The following is a 16,886-nucleotide window of genomic DNA, read 5'->3' on the forward strand; positions in this document are numbered from 1 at the left end:
GTACATACGGGGGAGCCACACGGGCATGGATATTCCAAAGACGGGCAAAACGAGGCCTTTATGTTCATCCTGAACTAAGGAGAAGGGGGTAGGGGTGTGGGACTTCAAAGGGAAGGCATGCCTTTCACAGGGCGATAAGAGTTGATGTCTGGTAATGAGATGTTTGCCCTGCCATACAGATGGGCCATTCAGATAAAATTTATCTCTGGTAATAACCCTTATTCTAGGACAGACCCCAATTTAGATGCTTCGAGGTAGTTAAGGGAGGGGCAGGGGTTTCTTGTTGAGCCTGCAGGGTCTCTGTTGCTTCAGCTCAAAATAATCTTCAGGCCAGAGTTTCCCGTGTTGGGGCCGCCTGCCCTCCGCCCCTACTCTGGGTTAAGGAACAATCAAAACATGGGAGGTGGGGTGTGGCAAAGATTCACAAGCATCCTCATCACATCAACAATCGATCAAAACTGGAAATATCACCAGTACCCCAAAGTCAGCAACCTATAAAACAGTAGGTAACCGTTATTTAAAATGAAATTCTGGGGGTGCCTGGGTGGCTCACGTCGATTGAGCGTCCGACTTTGGCTCAGGTCATGATCTCACAGTTTGTGGGTCCGAGCTCTGCGTCGGGCTCTGTGCTGACAGCTTGGAGCCTGGAGCCTGCTTCGGATTCTCTCTCTCTCTCATAAATAAAACGTTTTAAAAAATGAAGTTATCAAAGGTTTTTTAATGACCTGGGGAAAAACGTAGAAAAATCCCATGTGATGGTCTCAACTGCATTTTTGAACATTACAGAAAACAATGACAGTAGCACGCAGAAATGCCACAAGTGGTTATTCTGGATCATGGAAATTCAAGTGATTTTTCTCCCCTCCTTCATATTTGTCTTTGTTTTCCCTTATCTTTGTAAACACTGACTATATACCACTTCTGTAATCAGGAAGTTTAACCATTAGGCAGAGAGGGATGGGAAAGAATATTCTTTCTTAAGCTTCTAACTCCTAGACTAGATCTTCCCAAGAGCGAGCACCTTGTTTACGGCCTCGTCCGGAAACCCAGAGCCAGGCCAGGCACACGGTGGGTGTTCCTTCACGTTTGACCACCCGCCATCAGGAGCAGGTTAGAAGACCGAGTTCAGCCCTTTTCATATAAAGGGCGAGTCTCAAAAATGGCACCAAACCCAATACAGCCACAAGCACGGTTGTGGTTTGTAGAAAATAAGCATGGGACTTTTGACCTTCAACTGGAAACCACACAGGCTCCGGCCCAAGTTCCGGGAGAGAAAGCAAACAAGGGTTGCAGCTTTCACACTCGGCCTCCGTTCCCTCCTGCCAAGAACTGAAGGCAGCTGCTGATGAGTGAAAAAGAGTTTTATTTCCTCGTGCAAAAGAACATTCCACGTCAGGCTGGTCAGTCACACCTGGGCGAGTCTGTGTCACACAAGAAACGCGGGTACAATAAGTACTTAAGGTTGTACTCAGTCTGGGCTAAGCAGTTAGCGATCTCCTGGTCGCACCTGCACAAGATTTCTTGGCATTCGTTCTCCGCGGGTCCTGGAAGAAGTGGGGAGACTGAGTTAGAGCAGGCGGTGGCAGAGACTCGAGAACAGGCACTAGGGAAGCCAACGACGCTGGAGGCGGGAAGCGTCATACGTCGCATCTATGCGACACGGGACAAGTCACCGCGTGATCTCCGTCATGGCAGCTTCCAGAGGGAGGTAGCGTCCAACCCATTTTACAGAAAAGGAAATCGAAGTGGCCAGGGAAGCGTTTTCAGATGCAAAGTTCAAAGTCCGTGCGACCTTTTGGCTTCTCTTCCGCATCAATATTACACCGCTTCGGGGAGCCTTGGGCGGCTCAGTCGGTGAAGCGTCCGACTCTTGATCTCGGCTCAGGTCATGATCTCACAGTTGGTGAGATCGACCTCACGTTGGGGTCCACACTGGGGTGTGCAGCCTGCTTGAGGCTCTCTCTGCCTCTCTGTGTCTCTCCCCCAAAACATTTTATATGAATATATATACTATATATATATATATATTCGCATACCCCTTCATCTGAGGATCCATTCTGATAAGCAGTAGGTAGGTGCCTGGGAACCATCTAGAGCTTTTTCTGGGGTACCTGCTCTGCTACTTCTTGGTTGTGTGATCTTGCCTAAGCTTTCGGAGCCAAATCCTCCTGGAAAACCGGGGGCACTACCCACTTGGCAGGGCTCCCAGGAAGCCTGAGTGACAACTCCCACAGAAAGCACCCAGAAGGGCTTGGCACAGGACGTACACTCGGTAAACGTTGGCTCCACCCGCATATCTCTGCCTTCTTTCTCCACATCGCTTCCACATGCTCCTTCTGGAGTGTCCATCTGTCTCCGCCAGCCCAGGATCTGCCTGGCACAGAGGCAGCCACCCAAAGTCTCCTTCTACCTTGGTGATCCTCCCACTAGAGATTCCCGACCTGGGACTAGAATGATTTGGTGATCTTCAAGTGGTATCTTACTAATCTAGAAGGTATAATGCCTGAAACAGCTTTGGAAATCCCCACCCCCCACCCCCAACCATGCCACCGTGGCCTTTTAGTGCTAGCTTTTAGTTATTCACACAGATGTAAATATAAAACCCACCCACCATTAAATCCTTCCAAATTTCCTTCCAGAGGCACTGTGAAGCACCAGCTTTGGAGTTAACCGGCTCAGCCACGGATGTAGCAGCTCTGTGCCTTCAGACACATCATTTCACCCCTTCCAGATGTTTCCTCAGGCCAACGTGAGCATACTAATAATACCTACTTCTAAGGGCTTCTGGGAGAGTGAGAAAACACCCAACAGGTCATTTTACCCAACGTGTAAAATGCAGAGCATACAGCAGGCACTCAGTAAGCTGCAGCTGACCTCCTTAAGGATCCGTTCTTAAAGTGTTCCTTGGAGGGGCGCCTGGGGGGCTCAGTCGTTTGAGCATCCAACCTAGGGCTCAGTCGCCATCTCTCAGTTCATGAGTTCAAGCCCCACATGAGCTCCCTGCTGTCAGCGCAGAGCCTGCTTTGTTTGTATCCTCTGTCCTCCTCTCTCTGCCCCACCCTAACTTGTGCTCTCTCTGAAACAAATAATTAAATAAAAAAACATTAGGAGCGCCTGGGTGGCTCAGTCGGTTAAGCGTTCAACTTCAGCTCAGATCATGATCTCGCAGTTCATGAGTGTGAGCCCTCATCGGGTTCTGTGCTGACAGCTCAGAGCCTGGAGCCTGCTTCGGATTCTGTGTCTCCCTCTCTCTCTGCCCCTTCCCTGTTCACGCTGTCTCTCTCTCAATCAAAAATAAAATATACATTTTTTTTAAAAACATTAAAAAAAAAAACTTCCTTCCTTTAAGAAAAAAATTAAAGTAAAATGTTCCTCGGAGACCATCGCAAGGTGAAGCATGAGAGCCAGAAGGCTTGGCTGCACCAGGAGGGAGGGACAGGATGACAGGAGGCAGAAGGCAGGCACTCTCTGGAAATCATCTTCCCAGGCCCTGCTGTGAGCAGACTTGATTAAAGGTATTTATCTGCACAACTGCACCCAGGGTATAAAAGAGTATCCTTGGGGCGCTTGGGTGGCTCAGTCGGTTGAATGTCCAACTCTTGGTTTTGGCTAGGGTCATGATGCCAGGGTCACAGGATTGAGCCCTGCATCTGGCTTCACACTGAGGGTGGAACCTGCTAGGGATTCTCTCTCTCCCTCCCTGTCTGTCTGTCTCTCTCTCTGCCTCTGCCCCTCTCTCCCCTGCTTGCACTCTCTCATAAACAAACAAACAAACAAACAAACAAACAATAAAATTTAAAAAGAAAAGAGTGTCCCCCACCTGCTCTGCTGCATTTTTTATTGAGGCAAAATTCCCATAACAATATTTACCATTTTCCAGTGCACAAGTCAGTGGAATTTAGTTCATTCACAACATCGCGCAGTCATCACTTCTATCTAGATCCAAAACATTTCTATCACTTCCAGAAGAAACCCCATTTAGAAGTCACTCCCATTTAGAAGTCACTCCCCATGATCCCTTACCTGAGTCCCAGCAGTCTGTCCTGCCAACCACGAATCTGCTTTCTGTCTCTATCCCTATCCTGGACCTTTCACATAAGTGGAATCACACATTAGGTGACCTTTTGCGTCTGGCTCCTTTTTCGTAGCATGACTTTTTCAAGGTTCATCCACCTCGTAGCAGGTATGATACTTCTCCTGCCTTAACTTTCCAACACAGCACTTACAATAGCAATTAGCACAGACACGATTTCCCTCTCCTCCTCTTAGACTATAGTTTCCTGCTTCTCCTTCCCGCTCAAAGCCTAGCATGAAGCCGGGCACAGAGCAGATTCTTACCATCTGTTGGGAGAACAATAGCAAAGCCATACGCCATTTCCAATCCTCATCCAAGCCCAGCACCTAAATTTTATTATCCTCATTTTACAGCTGAGGAAAGAGGAGCTCAAAGGGATTCAGTAACTTGTCCAAGGTCACAGCACTAAGCAGAGAGGGGACCGGAATTCCAGCCCAGGATCGGCTGACCCCATGCCTGTACCTGCCTAATGATATCACCCTTTTCCCTGAGCAAGAAAGTTCCTCTCAAAAGCAAGACTTGGCCTCACTGCTCCATGGCCTTAGGAAAGCAACAGCATCAGGTTATCCAAGAATAATAAAAACTTGGGAGTGCCCATGTGGCTCAGCCAGTTAAGCATCCGACTCTTCAGCTCAAGTCATAATTTCACGGTTCAGGGGACCAAGCCCCACACCAGGCTCTGCACTGACAGCACAAAGCCTGCTTGGGATTCTGTCTCTCCATCTCTCTCTCTGCCCCCCCCCCCCCCCCCCCCCCCCCCCCCCCCCCCCGGCCCATGCTGTCTCTCTCTCTCCCTCAAAATAAATAAACATGTTTTAAAAACAGGAATAACAAAAACTTAAAAGGAAAAGCAGCCCCCAAGGATTAAGTTTAAAATAAAGGCCTGCCAGTAAATATTATTACAGGCTTAAAAAAATGTTAATATACTGAAGCCAGGCCCATAAATGGAAAATGGGCAACACCTGTAATTAGGTAAACAGCTATGTTCAGAATATCTCCAAACAGAATAAGAGAATATTTTTAGCCCCCCAAAAATGCAGAATAGATATTTTGGTTCTTTTCGTTTGGTTCAGGGAGGACAGGTCTGTAAACAGCCATGGGCTCCACCAGCAGACACACCAATAAATATTTTATAGACACCACTTTCATATGATTAGGGGCAAGGGAAACATGCAGGTCAGAGGGAGAAGGCAGAGATCTTTAACAGCTTTCCCAGGCAAGCCCTATTTCACCTCCTCTCTCTGCTCACAATGGGAGGGGGACAGGGGATGTGCCTGGGAGTAGACACATGACCACCACATTAGGTGAGACACTTCTTTCCCTGACCTTCATTCAGCTTCCCCAACTCTAAGTAAGAGGATTGAAGGAGAGGATGTCTGAGGCACTCTCGGCTCCTAAAAACTGATACCATGTCTCCATACTAATTCAGCTTTGCTCTGTGCCAAATGCTGATTCATGCTAGGGAGATACAGCTGAGAGTCCATGAATATCTAAGACCAGCCTTCGGGTAACCGCTCTGACGGTTTCCTCCCTGCAGCACAGAAGTTGCGGGCTTAATGGAGAGTCATGCCAGAGCCTCTGTTTTCTCTGGTGGAGGTGGCAGGGGTCAGAGAGAGGTTCAGATCAGGAGGACAGCTGGAGAAGGGAGGAGAGAGAATAACAACCCCCATCGGATCTGTTTCTCATGTTATAAGCCCCTTTTTCATCTGTACAACACCCATCTTCCAGATAAGGGAATGGAAGTTCAGGAAGGTATCCATCTAGGGCCATGTGATTTTCAACAAGGGTCCCAAGACTCTTTAATGGAGAAAGATGAATCTCTTCAACAAATGGTGCCAGAACAACTGGATACCCACAGGCAAAAGGATGACGTTGGACCCCTACCTCACACCATATACAAACATGAACTCAAAGTGGATCGATGACCTAAATGTAAGAGTTCAAATTATAAAACTATCAGAAGAAAAGAGGGGTAAGTCTTCATGATGTAGGATCTGGCAGTGGATTCTTAAGACACCAAAAACCTGATCAACCAAAGACAAAACAGATAAACTGGACTTGATCAAAATGAAAACTTTTGTGCATTCAAGATGTTATTGATAAAATGCAAAGACAACCTACAACCTGGGAGAAAACATTTGCAAATCACGTATCTGATAAGAATCCAGGACCAACAATATATAAAAAACTCCTATAACTCAACAATAAAACAACACAATTAAAAATGAGCAAAGGGGATGGGGCACCTGGGTGGCTCAGTCCATTAAGTGTCCGACTCTTAGTTTTGGCTCAGCTCATGATCTCATGGTTCGTGAGTTCGACCCGCACCCACATTAGGCTCCGTGCTGACAGTGTGGAGCCTGCTTAGGATTCTCTCTCTCTCCCACTCTCTCTGCCCCTCCCCTGCCTTCTCTCTCATTCTCTCTCTCTCTCTCTCTCTCTCTCTCTCTGAAAATACATAAACTTAAAAAAAAATTTTTTTAAGGCACCTAACTCTTGATTTCAACTCAGGTCGTGATCTCAAAGTTTGTGAGTTTGAGCCCCGAGTTGGGCTCTGTGCTGTCAAGCATGGAGCCTCCTTGGGATTCTCTCTCTCTCTGTCTCTCTCTGCATCCCTCTCCCTCTCTGAAAGTAAATCAACAAACTTTAAAAAAAAATCTTTTAAATAAAGCACACATTAAAAAAAAAAAAAATGAGCTAAGGGGAGCCTGGTGGCTCAGTTGGTACAGCACGCAATTCTCCATCTTGGGGTTGCGAGTTCAAGCCACATGTTGGATGCAGAGATTACTTAAAAGGAGAAACTTTTTTTTTTCAACGTTTTTTATTTTTTTATTTTTTATTTTTGGGACAGAGAGAGACAGAGCATGAACGGGGGAGGGGCAGAGAGAGAGGGAGACACAGAATCGGAAACAGGCTCCAGGCTCCGAGCCATCAGCCCAGAGCCTGACGCGGGGCTCGAACTCACGGACCGCGAGATCGTGACCTGGCTGAAGTCGGACGCTTAACCGACTGCGCCACCCAGGCGCCCCAAAAGGAGAAACTTTAAGAATGAATGAATGAATGAATGAATGAATAAAATGAGCAAAAGATTTGAATAGACATTTCTCCAAAGAAAATATAAAAACGGCCAAACAAGCACATGAAAAGACGCTCAACAGCATTAGCCATTAGGGAAATGCACACCAGAATCACTGAGGCACACACATCACCCCCACTACAAACAAACAAAACACCATGGAAAATAACAAGCGTTGATAAGGCCGTGGAAAAACTGGATCTCTCAGACACGGCTGAATGAGAATGTGATGTGGTGTGGCTGCTGTAGAAAAGTTGAGTGGCTCCTCGAAAAGTAAAACAGAGAATTACCAGATGACCCAGTTCATCCCACTGGCAGTGATGTACCCCAAAGAAATAAAAGCAGGCACTCAAACAAATACCTGTTCACGAATGTTCAGAGTAGCACTATTCCCAGTACTCAGAAGGTGTGAAGAACTCAATGTCCACCAACAGATGAATGGATAAACAGAATGTGGTTGATCCCTACAAACAGAGTGTTAGCCGTAAAAAGGAAGGAGTTTTAGCTACCTGCTACAACATGGGTGAACCTAGGGGCATCTGGGTGGCTCAGTCGGTTAAGCATCCAACTTTGGCTCAGGTCATGATCTCACGGTTTGAGGGTTTGAGCCCTTCGTCGGGCTCTGTGCTGACAGCTCTGAGCCTGGAGCCTGCTTGGGATTCTGGGTCTCCCACTCTCTCTGCCTCTCCCCTGCTCATGCTGTCTCTTTCTCTGTCTCTCTCAAAAATAAATAGACATTAAAAAAATTTTTTTAATAAAATAAAATGGATTCCGCTTTTTAATTGAAAGGAAGCTGTAAATTGAAAATACCATCCATCCATCAGAAGGTAATCTTAAAAATAAATGCCCCAGTTCTTTTCTTACTGCTTTGTTTAAAAAACAAACAAACAAAAAAAACAGTAAGATTGCCCTGAGGGACACTTAACATTTTTAACTGCTGTTTTATTGTTCTTTTAATTTCAGAAGTGGCTGGGCCTATAAAATGTACAGTAAGGTTAGGATAGATTCTGTTACAATTATCCTCATTAAATGCATGCCGCTTGGAGGTAAAGATAAGTAAGTAGATAAATGGATGGGTAGATAGGAAGAATTTTTTTCAAGCCAGAATTAAATTGATGAACTGAAGTGTTCTTGGATATAAGCCAGAAGCCTGTTCTATTAAAAAAAAAAAAAAAAAGTAGGGCACCTGGGTGGCTCAGTGATTAAGCATCCGACTCTTGATTTCAGCTCAGGTCATGATCTCATGGTCCGTGGGTTCGCGTCCCACGTTAGGCTTTGCACTGGCAGCACAGAGCCTGCTTGGGATTTCTCTCTTTCTCTCTCTCTCTCAAAATAAATAAATAAACATTCAAAAAAAAAAGTCACCAAATGTTCCAGGGATGTGAAAGCTAAAGTAGCAATGAACTGAGAACTTCTCCTCCACAAAGTTAGAAAAATCAAGAGAATTGAAAGAGGGGGCACTTGGGTGGCTCAGTCAGTGAAGCATCCAACTCTTGATTTTAGCCTAGGTCCTGATCTCAGGATAATGAGTTCAAGCCCCACTTTGGGCTCCATGCCAGGTGTGAAGCCTACTTTATTAATAAAAAAAATAATTTTTTTTAATGTGTATTTATTTTTTTTGAGACAGAGAGACAAAAAGTACAGGCAGGGGAGGGGCAGAGAGAGAGAGGGAGACACAAAATCCGAAGCAGGCTGTTAGCACAGAGCCTGAGGTGGGGCTCGAACCCACAAACCGTGAGACGATGACCTGAGCCGAAGTCGGACGCTCAACCAGCTGAGCCACCCAGCCGCCCCTGATTTTTTAAATACTGGCTCAAACTGTTCTAAACATTGTGCAGGTGAGGCAAGATGTTTGCAGGATAAACGTAGCCCACGGGACACCAAACTGCAATACTGTTATCCCTATTTTGAGAGAGGAGCCCACAGTGTTCCAGAGAGAGGAAAGGGTTTTCCCGGGGTCCCCAAATGGTGAGTGGTAGATGTCTGTAGAACACAGACTCGTTTTGCGGGTTCAGCCTTAGGGAGGAAGGGCCAGTGACATGAGCACTCACACTACAAAGTCAGTCCAAGTTCTATTCCCCGCCCCACCCCCCACCCCCGTTTCACAAGGAAAGAACCCATGGCCTCTGGTCCTCCTAGCACAGGACATTTGAGGCCAGAGTCTCAGAGCTATGGCATAGGGGGGTCATCAAACCACACCAAGGTGGGGCTGGCCTGCATCTTGAGACTCACCCACTGGGGCTGGGAGGTGAGGAAAGGGAGGCGTGGGCCCCTCTCACTAAGCTCTTTGCTTTCATTTGCTTTTGCTTCCTAACATTTTGTTGTAGAAAATCTCAAACCCAGAAAAAAGCTGAAAGAACATCTGCATACCTACCTCGTAGAGTCTACCATTGACATTTTGTTTCACCCGTTACCCCTCCGTCTGTCCACCCACCCATCTGTCTGTCCACCTTTTTATTGTATTTTGTTTCAATGCCTGTCAGAGTAATTTGCAGAGATCAGGCACTTTACCTTTCAACAGTTCAGGCTGTGTATGCCTTTCCTTTTCTTTTTTCTTTCAAAGAGCATTTTTTTTTAATGTTTATTTGTGTGAGAGAGAGAGAGAGAGAGAGAGAGTACACGCAGGGGAGGGGCAGAGAGAGAGGGAGGCAGAGGATCCAAAGCAGGCTCTGTGCTGTCAGTGCAAAGCCCCACGCGGGTCTTGAACCCACAAACTGCGCGATCATGACCTGAGCCGAAGACCGACGCTCAACCGACTGAGCCACCCAGGTACCCCTATTCCTTTTCTTTTTAAGCTGTGATTCACAAGTAATTCATGAAGACATTCTCTTTGGGGGTGAGGGGGGAAGGAAACATTACAGGAACGTGAAATTGCCTTCTGCCACCGCCACCCCCAGCCTGATCCCGTCATGCAGTGTATCTTTACATACCTTTTTCTGAGCTCTGCAAGTGTCTACACGTAGCCATGGAAAGCAAGTAGGCTACTGGTTTGCAAGCTGCTGCTTCTTTTTTTTTTTTTTTTTTTTTTTAAACAGAAATGGTGCTTTCCTGGACATATCATTCTGTGGTTTGTTCCTCCACTCGCTACAGTCTCCCGCAGTAAGAATACCTCATGGGTTTCTTTACCCAGGCCCCATCGGATGGGCATGGAGGCTGGAGGTACCTGGTGATATCTCTTTTAGCTTTGGTCCAGACAACAAAGAAATAGGTTTCTTTGTTTGCATTTTTTTTTTTTTTGGTACGTTTATTTATTTTTGATAGAGAGAGACAGAACCCGAGTAGGGGAGGGGCAGAGAGAGAAGGAGACCCAGAATCCGAAGCAGGCCCCGGGCTCCGAGCAGTCAGCGCAGAGCCCCACGCGGGGCTCGAACTCACCAACCGCGAGATCATGCGCTGGGCGGAAGCTGTACATTTAACCGACTGAGCCACCCGCATGCCCCTCTTTGTTTTTGTCAGTGCTCCGTGTTGAAGATCGCTTGCAGTAAATCCCCCCAGGGGGTGGTGTCGACCGTTGGAAGCTGGGGTGAGCTATTGCAGCCGGGACGCCCGGGGCCACTCGCGGAAGCGGGTGGCGCTGGGGACTCACCACACACGATGCTCTGATTGACGCACTGCCACGAGTACCGCTCCATCTTAGGGCTGCATCCGGCCTGCTCGGCACGCGTGTAGCAGCAATCGTGCCGATGACAGCACCTGTGGGTGGCAGACGGGCAGGCCAGCAGGTGGGTGGAGGCGGGGATGCCCTCTCGGCCATCCTCCTGGGTAAGCGAAGTCTCGCAGGGGGTCGGCATCTTCTGGGCCGAGCTTTGTCCCCGAGAATCCCCACCCTGGGAAATGATTCTGCTGACCCCAGTGTGGGGCGCCCTGGCACGGTCCCCTGGCCCCTGCCTGTCTCACTCTGTGTCTCTGAGCTCCAGCCACACCCACCGCCTCTCTGTGCTGGGAGTGAGCCAAGCCCCGCGTGCCTCCTGACTTTGCACGTGACCTGCCCTCTCTCTGCCTGGGGCAGCTTCCCGCCCATCCTTCCTCCCTCAGGTCTCAGCCCAAGAACTGCTCCCATCCCAGGATGTCATCCAGCCCCTGGCCTCCCCAGTCTATGACAGCGTCCTGGTTACACCCTCTCATAAAACTAGGTCCTTCCCTTCAGGGCAGGTTTACAATGAGACCCTCACTTTCCGGAGAAGACTGATCAGCTTCTGTCCTCCTCAATGGCCAGAGCCCCAGAGCTCTATGGGGACAAGACCACTTCTGCTCCATTCTGCACAGTGTCCCCCGTGTCCAGCCATGGCCTGCTGCATAAGAGGATCTCAATGATAATAATAATAACTGGCTGTTGCGAAATGCTGAGAAACATCCACAAATGTCCTTAACCCTGTCCTTCCTTCCTTCATTCACTGGTATTGTCTCCCTCCAGCCGCCAGTGGAGTCGCTCTGTGGAGCCCTCGGTGGGGTCCCGCAGGGAGAGGTCGGCCAGATTCCGCTCCGCCCTCAAGGAGCCCCCAGGCTGGTGGGGGAGAGACAAGCCACCAGACCCCACGTGCTTGGTGAGAAGTGCTGGAAAGTGGGGGAAAAGGGATGGGGATTCTGGGAGCCAGAGGCCAGAATGGGTATGCAAGGCCCAGCCAGCCTTCGGGGAAGCCTTCCCAAAGGGGGCAATGCCTGGGCTGCACTTGGAGGGCTTGGAGAAAGCAGACAACCACCCACGGGAGGGCAGGGCCGGCAGCAGGAGCCGGGGAAGGGCAGGGAGGAGCCAAAAGCTGTCCTTGACAATCAAATCCTCTAAGCCAGGGAAGAGACTGTCAAATTCTGCCCTCTGCCACCTACTAGCTGTGTGGAAATGGACGGGTGGCTGTGCCTCCCTGAGCCTCCGGGGACGGCCCGCCTGCCCGCCTCCAAGGATGACCAGGATAAATGAAAGCCAGTCTGGAAAGATCTAAACCCACAGCCTTGCACAGAACAGGCACTTCTCACATGGTAGCGGAGCGCAGTGATTAGGGGCACAAATCCAGCCACACTGCCTGGGTTCAGATCCCAGCCCCCACCCCTTACCCTCTATGTGGCCCCAGACAAGTTACTTCATCTCTTCTGCCTCAGTGTCCTCATCTCTGAAATGGGTTGTTGTGAGGATGAGAGGGGTTCTCAGGACAGATCCTGGTGCGTAATAAGTCAGATCAACTTTATGGTTTTTTTTTTTTTTTTCAACCAAAGTAATCAGCCCACAGCCAGGCTGGGGGGCAGCCGACACCAAGGTGTGTCCTCACTGGCCATGTTACCCAGGAGGCCCTGAGCCTCCTGCAAGGCTGTACCATGTGCTGGAATCTTCTTAGTCCAAACAGCAACGTCAGTTGTGGGTATTTCCTTATAGGCCTTAACTACCCCAGGGAGTGGGGGACCTTCTAAGCCCAGGCTGGAGCGTGCACTCACCAGTCGATGGCATCCCGGGGCTGGCCATGGCCACCCAGGCCACAGTAGCAGCCGTAGCTTATGTAGGACAGGGGGTTGCGGGTGCCAACACAATTCATGGTCCCTGCCAATTCTAGAAGCCCACGCCGGTGCACATGTGACCTCCAGGAAGCTAGGGGGAAACAAAGGTCAGAGGTTGCAAGGCAGGGCTTGAGTAAGGGCACTAGTCCAAGAAGGGCTTGGATGACTGGGTTCGAATCCTGCCTCTCCTCCTTCCTAGCTGTGTGACCTTGGACAATGTACTCAACCTCTCTGTGCCTTGGTTTTCTCATTTATAAAACAGGGAGACAAGGAGACCTCGCTTCATAGAATGAGATGACATCACACATGTAAAACACGTGGCACATGACAAGCTCTGTTATTAATATCTTCAAGGCAGCCATGAAAGAGAAAACAAGTTCCAGAGCCACCGTATCTGAAAGAGCACACCACTGGGCCTTTGCACGGGCTGGCCCCTCTTCCTGGAATGTCCTGATTTCCAATCTCCCGCCCTAGTCAACTCCAGATGAAGTCAGATCGCAAGTCCCACATCAAATATCTGTCGGTTGCCTGTGCTGGGCACTGGGCATCAGAGATGAGCTCAACAGGGTCCCTGCCACTAAGGAGGGCTCCTCTGCTTTGCTGTCCCTGGGTCTCCCCTGCCCTCCCTCCCCCACCAGTCCCCTCCAGAGTCTGGCTCTGGGCCCTCCACATCTCCTTATTTCCACTGCCCAGGCGTGGCTTGCTCCCACATTGGAAGGCCCTGCAGCCTGTGCCCAGCCATTCTCTGGGTCCCCGTGCAGCTGTGACACGCAGCCCTGCATTTCACAGATGAGGAACAGGAGAGCCGCGTAGGTAGGACGACCCCCACAGTCAACAGGAACCTGATCTGACCCGGGGGCTCCAGCCCAAGCTTATGACCTCCACACCTTCCTCTTCACTAATAACAGCAAGGGAAGGAGGCCAGGCAGGGTGACAGAATCGAGGGGCATCAATGGGGCCACGGCTTGGGGCCAGGGGCCCCCAAACCCGCTGTGACCTGAGCATCCGTGAATCGCAAAGCACCTCCTCCTTCTGGTGAAGCAACGAGTCTGCTCTCTGGCTTTTGGTCAAAACCAATCCCTTAAACCTCACCTCCCATCGAGCACTGTGCTCCCCAATTTACAGGCATCTCCTGCTGTCAACAGCATAGTGGCCTTGTCTTGTGGGCAGCCATTACCCCATTTACAGATTGGGAGACTGAGGGTAGGAGATTCCCAGGGCTGGCAAGGCCCAGAGCAGTAACCCCCGCCGGGTTGTGCCTGACTCCTGGGCGTCTGCTCTCCACCGCTCAGGGACTGAGGGTCCAGAGAGGGCTTGTGCATTCCACCTGCCCATAACATCTCAACTCTTCATCTGAAACAAGTTTTCATCACCCTGACTTTTTTTTAATGTTTATTTATTTAGAGAGAGATAGAGACAGCACTAGCAGGGGAGAGGCAGAGAAAGAGGGAGAGAGAGGATCCCAAGCAGGCTCTGCACTGTTGGCACAAAGCCCGATGCAGGGCTCGAACTCACAAACCGTGAGATCATGACCTGAGCTGAAACCAAGAGTCGGAGGCCTAACCCACTGAGCCACCCAGGCGCCCCACCCTGAGTTTTTGTGAAGAGTCCCGGCCAAAATTAAACCCACTGTTGTTTTTTCTCAGTGGAAAAAAAAAAATTACCACGCTTATTGGGGCAGGAGGAGAGTGATGAGTTAAATAGAAAGAAAAGGTAGAAACGAGTTTAGTTCAAAGTCTCGCCTTCCTCTCTGGGTGATCAGTCCTTGCTCTTGTCGAACTGGCCAGGTGCTGCTCCCAGCTGCCCACACCTCTGCCTGTGGCTCCCCCCACCCTCCAGATAAAGCTCTGGGGCCACACCACAACCCAGAGGTCCTGTAGAGGTCCTGTCTCACCGCCCCCACATGGAACACGCTCACCAGTACCCTCTCCTCCAGTCAAACTTCCTATCACATACACGCCCTCGCTGCAAATGCCCTCACCCCGTGCTCACCTGGCTCACCTGTCACCTCCTTCTATAATCTGCCTGGTCCCCAGGTGACCGCAAGGGTCCTTATCACGCTGGGCTGCTGTCTGCCTATGGGAGTGGCCCTTCTGGACTGGGAGCTCTTTGAGGGCGGATCTCTGCTGTAGACAGGTCCAGATGATCTCGCTGGCACGAAGTGGGCTTCCAGAAAAAGTCCCTTGATCCCCTGGCTTCCAGCAAGCCCCTTGGAACACTCCCAGTCCCAGCATATCTAACAGGGCCCCAGTCCTAACCCCACACCCAAAAGCGCTCCCTAGAGGTCCTCTGCCCTGACCTGACCACACTCTGGCATCTCAGGGTCCTGGGCACAGCCCTACACAGAACCAAGACATGGGGAAGACGCCCAGCACTGGGTTTGGAACCAAGGAAAACACTCCCTCCGTGCCAACTTAGGTGAGGCAGGTCATTCTGGGGTCTGTTTGCTCTGTCTGCCCACGACAGCACCAAAGTTATCCAGGCATCCCATGGGCCTGAGAGAGAGACACACACAGAGAGAGAGAGAGAGAGAGTGTCTACGTGGGGCTGTCTGGTATGTCTGAGGTGTGTGTGTGTTCCCTCCGAGGTATCTTTGCCTGTGTCTGCATGTGTGAGGCTGAAGGTGTCCTGTGCCCGCCTGTCTCCCTGCTTGTGGCGCGTCTGTGTATTTTCCTGTGAGTGGCTGTGTCTGTGCACCCCAGAAATAGGGGCAGGCGAGAAAGCCACCTTGTGTACTTCCCCTGCTCCTCCCAGGCGTTCCCCAGGGAGTCCTACCTCAGGGACAGGTGGAGTGAAGGATGGTTCCCAGACCCCAGGCCGGGTGACTGGGGGGCGCCCCTGGGGCAGGGCTTGGGGGGAGTGGGGGGACAGAGTTCCTGGAAACTTGCTAAGGAAAGCAGCAGTGGGGCCAGGAAGGAGCGCTGGGGGCTGTAGGGGCCCCGGGGACGCTGGAGAGGCTGATGGGTCGGAGGGTTTGCAGAGGGACGGGGCGGCGGGGCTCCCGGGTCCTCCGGGGGGCCCCCCTCCTCACTCACTCACCCGCGCCGAGCCCGAGTCCGGGTCCCAGCACCAGCAGCAGCAGCAGCGGCAGCATTACGCGCGGGCTCAGAGGCGGCGGACTGAGGGACGGCTGCAGGTGCGGGCCGCTCCGGCGGCGGGACTAGCCTCGGGGCCGGGCGCACCCGCTCCCGGACGCCCCGCCTGGCCCCGCCCCCGGCCTCAGCCGGCCCCCCCGGGGCCCCCGGCACGCGGGCGGGCGGGGCTGGCGCTCCAGGACCTCCGCAGCTGGGCCCCCAGGTGGGCAGTGGGCGCGCCGGGCCGGCGGGAGAATCCGGCCCTGGGGTGTCGGACGGAGAACTGGGGAGAATTACGGAGAGAGGGCACGGGTCGGGTCCAGGAGCAAATGTGTAACCGAGGTGCTCTGCTCACGGTGGTCACCTGCAGCCCCCCCACCCCCCCGGCGCTCACCTGGGCGCCCCAAAGGAGCACAAGTCTTGGGCGGGGTGGGGTGGGGGAGGAACCGAACTGATGATCTTAAACAGTTTAAATGCGGGAAACGTGACTCGGAATCAACCCTCCGCGACCCCCCCCCGCCCCCACCCTAGATTCCTAGACGGAGCTGGAGTCGTGGGGGAGGGGGACGAGGCTGCAGGCGGGTCTGAGCAAAACCCACACCTAGGTCCCTTCTCGCCTCGGGCTTCCCATCCGCTCAGGGGCAAAGAAGGGCCGCGAGGGGCGACGACTTGAGGCCTGGGAAGGTCGACCACAGCAGCAGGTGCTCGGTCCTGGAGACAGATGACAATCGCGACGCTCACACTCGTTGGTTCTCCTCCGTCTCTGGTGCTAGCCCTACCCAAATTAGTCAGCAATTTCTGTTGATTTTGAGTCATAACTACTTCTGCCAGCGGAACCCCCCACCTTCCCCACCTGCAGCAGCCGAGCTCTGGTGAAGGTAACAGTAACAAAGGTGAAGGTGATGGCTCATCAGCTGTCGTGTGCTAAGGGCAGCCGGCACCAGATCTTATCAGAACCTCAGACCCCCAGTGTCCCCATTTCACAGACAGACACTGAGGATCAGAGAAGCGAAGAACCAAGAATTAGGAGGGTCCAGATTCAAATTCCTTTTGGCCTGGTGCTCAGTCACCGTCTGCTTCCTTCTATGAAAGCCTGAGACATCAGGCCGTGCAGCTGCCCCCTGCGTTCGCTGTCCCCCCACTGCAGTGAGCCCCACTCTGCGTTCGCTGTCCCCCC

General features: G+C 51.3%; 1 protein-coding gene across 1 annotated transcript; it reads right to left on the reverse strand.

The window, feature by feature from the left end:
* Nucleotides 1-1,326: 1,326 nt before the first annotated feature.
* On the reverse strand, nt 1,327-15,800 carry LOC125927906 (group 10 secretory phospholipase A2-like). The gene is made up of 4 exons (XM_049638284.1): nt 15,675-15,800; nt 12,576-12,726; nt 10,738-10,844; nt 1,327-1,544 (listed from the first exon to the last, which is right to left on the reverse strand). The coding sequence occupies exons 1-4, from the start codon at nt 15,727-15,729 to the stop codon at nt 1,402-1,404; spliced, it is 456 nt and encodes a 151-aa protein (XP_049494241.1). The 5' UTR covers nt 15,730-15,800; the 3' UTR covers nt 1,327-1,401.
* Between the last annotated feature and the right edge of the window lie 1,086 nt (nt 15,801-16,886).

The sequence above is a fragment of the Panthera uncia genome, chromosome E3, assembly GCF_023721935.1.
Source record: "Panthera uncia isolate 11264 chromosome E3, Puncia_PCG_1.0, whole genome shotgun sequence".
In the NCBI taxonomy this organism is placed as follows: domain Eukaryota; kingdom Metazoa; phylum Chordata; class Mammalia; order Carnivora; family Felidae; genus Panthera; species Panthera uncia.

Bases quoted from the DNA above. Each gene is read 5' to 3' on its own strand.
- LOC125927906 (XM_049638284.1), bottom strand. From the start codon at position 15,729: ATGCTGCCGCTGCTGCTGCTGCTGGTGCTGGGACCCGGACTCGGGCTC. The intron at 10,845-12,575 runs GTGAGTGCACGC...TGCCACCCACAG, and splicing joins CCCCGGGATGCCATCGACTG to GTGCTGTCATCGGCACGATT. The intron at 1,545-10,737 runs GTGAGTCCCCAG...CACTTCTTCCAG, and splicing joins CAATCAGAGCATCGTGTGTG to GACCCGCGGAGAACGAATGC.